Below are 9,127 nucleotides of genomic sequence, written 5' to 3' on the forward strand. Positions count from 1 at the left end.
GGCCTGTGATCTTTGTGGGAACGCTGCGGCGCTGCGATGGGACGGAGCGGGAAGCGGCCAGCTGTTCCCTCCTCCTTCCGCGTCTTTCCTGAAGCGTTCCATGGAAAAGCTGGGAATCACCTGGAAACGACACCCACCGTTTCTGCATGTGAGCCCAGCTGAGGAACAAACGCTTCTTCCTGAACTCCAGGGGAAGAAACGCATCGCTCACAGAACACAGTGAGGCTTCGCCTGTGAGCCTGGTGTTCTTCCTGGGTCCATCCGTTTCTGAACCTCCAGCAGGGGGCGCTCTTTAACGTCTGCCATGTTTTTCTGAACCACACAAAGTTTCACAACATCAGAGGCGCATCGGTCATAAATCAGGCTGATTCTTTCTTCCTCCTGCTTCTGTCCCATCTTCACCGAGGTTCTGGTCAAACACAATTTGGCGGACGGCTCCCCCTGGTGGCCCGGAGGACTTCGCTGCTGTTTTTGCTGTTTGTCCTTTTGTTTCCTTTTATGGTTGCTGCGTTTTCTTTGCTTTTGTTTTGTTGCTGGTAGTTTTTGCTTCTATTTCCTGTGATGTCAGCAGTTTTCATTTGCAGCGTTTTTCTGTTGCGTTTTGGTTTTTGCGTTATTATAGTTCATGTTTGCAGCGTTTGCTGCTTGCTGTGTGTTCGTCAGCCACTGTAGGCAAATGCTACATTCATGTCCAAAGTAAAGAAACGACTCCCCCTGGTGGTCAGGAGGACTTCTGCGTGGTGGAGCGTTTTATACTCACTGCTGTTTCTTATATTTTTGACAATTTGCTTCCTTGATGTGACATCACTGTGACGTCATCGCTGTGATGTCATCGGGACCGTCCGATGGCTCTGTTGGGCCTCAGGGCTCAGATGTAAACCACATCCTGACAGCAGTTTACTCTGGGCCGGCCCGTATACCTTCCATACGACGTGTTTGGATTATCCAGAGAGCAAACATCTGGTGCTGCAACGGGTCAATCAGAACCGCCGCGCTCCAGATGTTACAGCACCTCCAGGTTCTGGACCGCTCCTTCCCATCAGAGTGGGCGGCATCTGTTTCCATAGCAACGGGCAACAGGGTTCTCTCCTTGCCCAGCCGACCCAGAGGTCCGGTTCAGAACTTTTCCTTCCTTTCAGTTTTTTATTGTTTTTCTGAAATAATTTTCTGTTTTTCTTTCTAATCTTGTTTCCCTCTGAGGCTCCAACATTTACCTGCAGCCTGTAGGTTTGGTCAGCAGGTTGCCATGGAAACGGTTACTATGGGAGATGACCAGAACCTCTCTCCTGGTCCTGCTGATTTCACAGCCGATCGGATCAGGACAGAACCGGGAGGAATAATGAGGCTGTAATGAGGAACATCTGCAGGCCGGCCTCAGATTGGCCCAGAACCAGAGCACCTCGTTCTGGACCCGGCCAGCATCAGAACCGCCTGACGTCCTTCAGATCCTCGGAGCGGGACTCCAACAGAGATTAAACGGGCCGGCGGCGCCAACGCACACTCAGGTCCAAACTGTAAACATGGCGGGCCTCTGGAGGTTCTAGTAAACAGAGCTGATGGGTAAAAAACACCGGGACCCACAGGGGCCCCTACGGCCCGCAGGCCTCTGATTGGCTGCAGATGGACCCCCCAAAGGGGCCCCAGGACTAAACAGGCTGAGGACTCACAGCCAGAACCGGATCGGAACCAGACAAATGCTGGAACCGGACAGACTGGGCCCAGTGTGGGCGAAGCGGCCGGCTGAGAGCAGCGGAGATGTTCAGCAGCAGTTTCTCCATGAAGCCGATTCTCAGGAAGGATTTTCTGCTCATCCTTTCCATGGCGAGACGCCGCCTGATGCCCTCAGACCACAGGAAGTGGAGCCGCTCAGCAGGAAGTGGAGCTTCCTGGCAGTAAATGCAGCCAGATGCTGAGGCTGAGCGCTCACCATGGAGAAACCATTAAGGCTCATTAAGCTCTCGGAGCCACAGAGTTCCCTGCTCTCACCAGCAGGAACCAAGTTGGGCCCACAGCAGTCTGGAGTCATTAAAACGGCGGGTTCCTCTTGATCGGTAAACACCACGACTCAAATTCACCAAAAGTCTGAGTCCTGCGTAGATCTCCTATTGAAGCTTCAGAGAGATTCAGTTATTTGCTGAGAGGGACTCAGAGAGGAGAGGACAGAAAATACCAACTTAGTGNTGCCGGCGTTCAGCCGGTAGAACTGGTGTTTCCCCTCCACCACTCGGCCTTTGTTCTCCGTCTTGCAGGCTTTGACCTTCTGACCTTTGGGGCTGTACAGCTCCAGACAGAACTGGTGGAAACAGGAACCGTAACCAGAGGTAAATATGTTTAAATGATATTTTCTGGCTCAGTTTCTAGATGATGTTGGAAGTTAGTTTCTCTACCGGTTTGCTGGAGTCCTGCAGCTTTCTGACACAGAGATTCTCCAGAGGGATGATCCCGATCGGGTCTTTATCCTGCAGGACAAACCGAACGTCACACACACACAGACACACTGCTGCTGCGCTCTACCAGCAGGAAGCAGAAACTCACCGTTGTGTACTGGAAGTAGTAGAGGCAGCTGTCGGTCAGGATGAACCAGCGGCGTTTCCAGGTCTTGACTCGGCCGCCTGGAGCCACAACAAACGTTCAGAAACGCGCCGCAGCAGCCAGCGAGGCGCTTCGCCGTTGCTGCTGCTGCAGCAGACTCACCCATCTTCAGCAGCCAGCCCTCGCGGTCCGGGTTGAAGAAGGTCAGAGTAAGGTCGTTGCCGTCGTCCTCGGGGATCTTGAAGGGTTCGCTGCGGATGCTGGCATAAAGTTTCTGGAGGAAAAAACGGAGGTGAAGTCAAAAAAGAGTTTTGTTGTTTTATAAAAGTTACTAAATTCAATGCAACCAAAAAAACACCTCAACTTTTTATCAAAATGTCCAAAATTAGACTGTTTCCTTTCAGAAAATGTATTTTCATAATTCTAACTTGCACAATTATAGGTAGGTAATTTTATTTTATTTTCAGCAACCAGGTTATTCAGAGTGAAGCTGAAGAGATTGGGTCAGTGTGGAATAAAACTGTTTGCAGATGACACTGTTTTGGCTAAGCGTCCCTGTAGCGCCCCCTGAAGGCAGGAGGGACCAGCAGGAAGGCTTTGCTCTGAGGCGTGTCGGTGGAAGTGAGCGGACCGTGAGGAGGTCGACAGGAAGGTCGGCGCCGTTGTTGATTCCTCGGTTCATGCAGACGAAGCGCTGCAGGTTGGGCTTGTCTTTCACGTTGGGGTTGTGCAGACTGGTGTTGAGCATGATGATGGCAAAAGACAGGATGTAGCAGGTGTCTGTAAGAGAAACCACAGCGCTGCTTTGTTATCACTGCCTCAGCTGCACAGCCGCACCGGCCTATTCAAAGTAAAGGCTTTGTGCAGAAGGCAGTGAGGAACTAATGAGCACAGAGGTTTCAGGCTCTGTTTCTATTGGTCGGTTAAGCAGCAGAGTGTTTCTATTGGTCGGTGAAGCAGCAGATCGTTTCTATTGGTCGGTGAAGCAGCAGAGCGTTTCTATTGGTCGGTGAAGCAGCAGAGTGTTTCTATTGGTCGGTGAAGCAGCAGAGTGTTTCTATTGGTCGGTGAAGCAGCAGAGTGTTTCTATTGGTCGGTGAAGCAGCAGATCGTTTCTATTGGTCGGTGAAGCAGCAGAGTGTTTCTATTGGTCGGTGAGTCGTACCTGTGGACTGGAACACTCCGGGGTTGCAGTCGCAGTAACGCGCCGCGAACGCCTCCATCATCCGGTCGATCTTCTGGGCTTCACCTGGGAGCCGGAAGCTCCACAGAAACTGCCTGACAACAGATTTATTCAAACACACATCAAAAGAAGCCAACGCTAGTAAAAAATGAGAATTATTTATGCTGAGAAAAACAGAATAAAGTTAAATAAAATGAATATTTAATCCGATTGTCACTAACCTCAGCGCCTGGACCAGATTCAGGTCGGAGAACTCATGCAGAGCCACGAACGCCTTCAGGACCTTCAGGTGCATTTCCTCCCTGTGTGACATTTACAGCAGATCAGATCAACTTCAGGAAGCAGACAGAGAACAGGAACAACCTGCAGAGAAAACTACCAAGCCAATTCATTTCATTTAGGATTTGAGAAAAACTAAACAAATTAGAGGAATAAAATTCAGACCACAGTATTTCAAACTGAAAGGAACAACTTGTGGGCAGGTCCAGGGGACGTGGCTAAATGCTGCTGCAGTAACTCCGCCCACTTTTGGACCTGCCCCCAAAAGTTTCCTGTCCTCTCATTGGTGCTTTAAAGTTTGTAAAAAAATAGAAAATGTAACAATTGAATATTGATGCTATGCTAACGATGCCTTCAAGAAAAATGGAAAATCAGAGTAATAACAACATAAGCATAACTAATATTAGTAAAACACATTAAACAGTTTCAGACTCAGACTCTTTGCCTGATTTGTCCAGAAAAAAATTTTAATGGCAAAGTATAAATAAGATTGTAGGACAAGATAAATTAACCATAATTTCATACAAACTGGAGTTTCTGAAGGGAAATATCAAAATCAAAAAGATTCAACAGGCAGTTAAATTATGTTTTTCAGATTTTATTATATTGTTTCATTTGAATTTCTGATTTTTTTTTCCTTTAATTTTTTCCTTTAAATTTATTTATAAATACCGTGGCTAACTTTATATTAGAAATATTAATTAATTTACTGTACTTTGTTTTTTTTGTTTTTTTACATTTTTGAACTTATTTCACTATGTATCAAATAATAAATTTTTATTCATCATTGTATTTTATTAAATAACATTTTTTATTATTTTAATTAGGTTTCTTTTCTTTGATTCCTGACTCAAAGCAGCTTTTTCCCTTTAAATTTCTATTTTACTTTCTAAGCCGTGATAGTCTCTACAGTCAAAGATTTTTTTTTTTTTTTTTCAGAATAAAACCTTTTTGTGTGTTTTTGCTTTGACTGTGCAGCACTTTGGTTTTGAAGGTTTTAATAAATTAAACTGGATTGGATTGGTTCATCCAGTTGTCCTCCAGTCCCTGTGACCTTCCTGTTCTGACCTTCCTGTTCTGACCTTCGTGTTCTGACCTTCCTGTTCTGACCTTCCTCTTCTGACTTTCCTGTGGTGACCTTCCTGTTGTGACCTTCCTGTTCTGACCTTCCTGTTGTGACCTTCCTGTTCTGACCTTCCTGTTCTGACCTTCCTGTTGTGACTTTCCTGTTGTGACCTTCCTGTTGTGACCTTCCTGTTGTGACCTTCCTGTTGTGACTTTCCTGTTCTGAACTTCCTGTTCTGAACTTCCTGTTTTGACCTCTGACCCGCCGTACCGTTCTCCCAGGAAGTTGCCAATGGCGGTCTTGTTAAGCCCCTCCTCCTTGTAGAGGAACTCCGCCACCGGCTCGGCTCGCCACTCCAGGATGCCGTGCTCCACCAGGTAGCAGACGCCCTGCAGGAAAACAACGATTCACAGGAAATGACCTCATACCGTCACATGAGGGTCACCTCATCTGCTGCTTGGTCTCTTATGAACCAGAAGCATCATATCTCAGATCTTAAAGGTTTCCTTCTTCAGGTTTTGAGTCACGACTGCCAGGCGTGTAGCTTCAGTAGCGAAGCAGAGAGTGAACTGATCACTTCTCCATTTTGTATCGTGTCAGTAAAACTCGGAGCGCGGCTTGGTTTGGCTGCCAGGCGACGCCTCTGCATCTCTGTGAGGAACAGGATGTGGCTTTTCTTGCTGCTGCGCCGCTCTGCAGGCAGCTCCTTTACTGCATCACACAGTGAGCTGCTGCATTGAAAAAACTAAATCTTACTGAGACGTCTGGTTTAGTTTCTCCTGGAAATGTTTCAGTAAACTAGAAATGAGACAAAAGTAACTCAGAAGTAACTTGAGCAGAAATAGGAGCTGATTTAGGTCAATAATTCCTTAATATTGATGAAAAGATTCTTCAATATTCAGATTATTTCACTTGGGATAATTTTTCCTATTTTATAAGTGAAATAACCTGCTGACTTTTTTATCATTAATTATTGACTTAATTTCCTAAAACTTGCTGAAAAGCTGCTTCTAAGTCAGTGCTGTTTTATTTCTAGTGTAATGAGACGTTTGCAGCAGAAACTAGACATAAATACTTGGTGAGATTGAGTGTTTTTGCAGTGTAGCTTCAGCTTGATGTGAACCATTAAAACCATTAAAACCAGTTGAATGGAAGCAGAAAATTCCCATTTACTCTGGAGTTACTACTGTAGGTCGGTGACCTCTGACCTCTGGAGACGTTGGAGTCACTGGATGTGCAGAAAATGAAAACTCACCACTTTTGGGTCCATGTTGAATTTCTTTTTCCCTCGTAGAAACTTCCTGTTCCTCACCACACTTTTACTAAAACAAGAGAATAAAAGTCAAGAAATGAACTTTTTTATTTGCTTCATGTTAATTTAAAAACAATTAAATTTGTATTTTTATTTTAAACAAAGTTGAATAAAATTAGGAAACATGAACCACAGGCTCTGAGCTAAATTCATGCATGTTGTTCATTAAATGTGTTTAAACTATTTATTTTAATCCAGCTCCATTGTGCAGGTTTTAAATAATCTCATTCATCAGCTGATGTTCCATTTTCTCTGCAGTCTGAGGTTCAGTTTGCAGAAAAGTGTGTTTGGTTTTGGTGGGCGACCCGCAGCTGAATGCAACATGGCAGTGAACGCAGCGCTTACTGTCAGCCGCTGAACGCAGCAACAAAAGCAAGAGGAAGTACAGAAACGGGGTCACCAGTCATCTGAAAATAAGTTTTAATTTAACACGTTTTCTTTTCTCTGGCTGTGAAACTGACGCCTCAGACCGACTGGCTGAGCCAACAGGCAGAAAACCACAACAGGTCGGAGAGTCAGAGAATTAAAACCGAACCTGAAACTATTTTATGATCTAAAAGCCTTACGAAGTGTCATTAAGCGCTCGTTTCTTTAGGAAGAAAAACTGCAGCTAGAAAAGGAAGTGAAGAAAAGCTGAAAATAGTTTCTGATTAAAAATAATTCAAGCTGACACAGTGAGCAGAGTTCAGCTGAAGAAAGGCGCTGGAAATGGCCCAGCGGGCCCAGTTGGACCCGGTGGGACCCAGCTGGACCTGGATCCACCTGGTTCCACCTGGGCAGAGCCTCACCTGTGGCGCTTCAGGTCCGGGTTGCTGGATCCGGCCGCTCCATCATTCAGATCCAGTTTCAGCTTCTGAGGGAAAAATGGAAACGATGTTTGATGTGAAAACCTGCAGCTGCTTCTGATCCTCAGTCAGAAATAATAAAATGATTTGTTCCTGTGTGTGTGTGTGCGTGTGTGTGTGTGAGTGAGCAGGTGTTTTAATGACAGGTCCGGTACCTGCAGGTCGTCCAGCAGCTCAGGTTGGCCGCTGCGGCCGCTCTGCCTCCTGTCAGCCAGTCGGAGCCTGGGTGGCGCTGTGGGGGGCAGAAAGGATTCAGAGCTGGATGACCTTCACACACACACACACACACACGCACACACACACACACCGCTGGTCTGCAGCGACCAGCAGACCCACAGCCTCATCACCAGCAGACAGATCAGAAACCTGAGGCTCGCCTTCATCCTGGAGGAACTGAACCATTAATGAGATCCAAAAGTCACAATTATAACAGAAACAATAAAATGAGAGAAGTTTCCATAACTACATCTGAAATCTGTAAAACTCCTCATCCTCAGCTGGAAGCAGACAAACCTTGGAAACGTAAACCGTTTTTACCCATGTTCAGGTTAAAGCTGCGTACCTTTGCCCCAGAGGAAGCTGTCTTTTCTGCTGATGGCCATGTTGGAGTGCAGAGCGACTGGCGGCTCACAGGAAGCCCAGCGACGAGTCAGAGCGGAAAAAAGGGCCGGCGCTGCTGCTGCTGAGAAACCCACGCTCTGATGACGCAAAGAAAAAAAATCACACCGTAGAAATATTTTCATCATCTCATCACAAACTTCATTTTAAACCAGCTGTCAATATTTATTATCAGGAAGTTGAGAAAGATTCAGAACAGATCAGAATTAAAAAGGAGAATTTAATATTTTTGGCTCTTGGTTTTGTATTTGGATCGTTTTGGTTGTTTTTCTGTTTGCCACTAACATACTTCCATACCTGCTTCACTCTTTGATTCTTTGCTCCTCCTTTCCTGCATATCTTTGTTTATTTATATGCTTATTTTCACCCAGCTGCTCTGAATTCACTGTCACCTCTCAGAGGTTAAAGGTCAGTCAGATCTTTACCTTTTTGTCAGATTGTTGCCTGAATAACTGTTTATAGTAGAAATGTAAAAAAAAAATTCAAATGTGAATCGTGATTATTTACTACGATTCAGAATCGATTAAAAATAAAAGTAAACTGCTGCAGTCGGCCTCCATTTTGTAGCTACAGGACTTTCTGACGTCGCCATGGAGACGGTACTGGGACAGAAAGCACACAGCTTCACCGGGGTCAAAGTTCACCAGAAATATGTGGAGCCAAGCCAAGGAGGCAGGTTGTGATTGGTCAGAAGTTTGTTGCCATGTTTGATGATGAAATTAACAGAATGTAGTTATTATTATTTATCTTTAGTTTTAAAATCTTTGTAAAATACTTTTATCATCTGATCCACGCTCCGTTCCAGTAGATAGCGCTAACTCCCATCTAACCGCCATAAAGGAGGAGAAGAACAGAAGTCGATTCTCCAGCAGCGTCTCTCTCCTCTGGTTTCTTTCATCCTGATCATTTTCAGCTCAATCGTCCATTTTCAAGACATTCCTGTTTGGATTGTAGCTTAAACTTTGACTGGGCCATTTTAACACATGAACGTGCTTCCATTGTGGGTGTGTACAGTGCTGCCATTCATCACATTGTCAACATCCAAGAATTCCCAAATAAAACCCAAACTTTCCTTTAAAATCTCCTGGTTTGGTTTCTGCAGACAGACGAACATTTGACCATTTTCTGGTTTTTAGTCATTATGGTGAAACATTAATCTGATTAATTTTCACAATAAAAGCTGGAGTTTGATCACTGAGTGTTTGGAGGCATCAAATCTTTTCACTGCAAAAGAGAAGCATCACTGCAGCATGATGCTGCCACCACCGTGCTTCACATTCACTCACCAAACA

The 9,127-nt window shown here is 45.3% G+C and overlaps 1 protein-coding gene across 1 annotated transcript in view; it reads right to left on the reverse strand.

The window, feature by feature from the left end:
* Positions 1-8,276, reverse strand: part of LOC103153102 (cytohesin-2-like) — a 10,772-nt gene extending 2,496 nt beyond the window's left edge. The window contains exons 1-12 of the mRNA XM_016661693.1: positions 7,780-8,276; positions 7,373-7,449; positions 7,161-7,225; positions 6,316-6,382; positions 5,331-5,449; positions 3,937-4,017; positions 3,698-3,810; positions 3,164-3,312; positions 2,695-2,806; positions 2,536-2,612; positions 2,388-2,459; positions 2,180-2,293 (exon numbers count right to left, since the gene is read on the reverse strand). Of these exons, the coding sequence (XP_016517179.1) occupies positions 2,180-2,293; positions 2,388-2,459; positions 2,536-2,612; positions 2,695-2,806; positions 3,164-3,312; positions 3,698-3,810; positions 3,937-4,017; positions 5,331-5,449; positions 6,316-6,382; positions 7,161-7,225; positions 7,373-7,449; positions 7,780-7,963 (1,230 nt within the window). The 5' untranslated portion in view covers positions 7,964-8,276. The remainder of the gene's footprint in view (positions 1-2,179; positions 2,294-2,387; positions 2,460-2,535; positions 2,613-2,694; positions 2,807-3,163; positions 3,313-3,697; positions 3,811-3,936; positions 4,018-5,330; positions 5,450-6,315; positions 6,383-7,160; positions 7,226-7,372; positions 7,450-7,779) is intronic.
* Positions 8,277-9,127: the final 851 nt, after the last annotated feature.

This window comes from Poecilia formosa, unplaced genomic scaffold (genome assembly GCF_000485575.1).
Source record: "Poecilia formosa unplaced genomic scaffold, Poecilia_formosa-5.1.2 Scaffold339, whole genome shotgun sequence".
NCBI lineage: Eukaryota > Metazoa > Chordata > Actinopteri > Cyprinodontiformes > Poeciliidae > Poecilia > Poecilia formosa.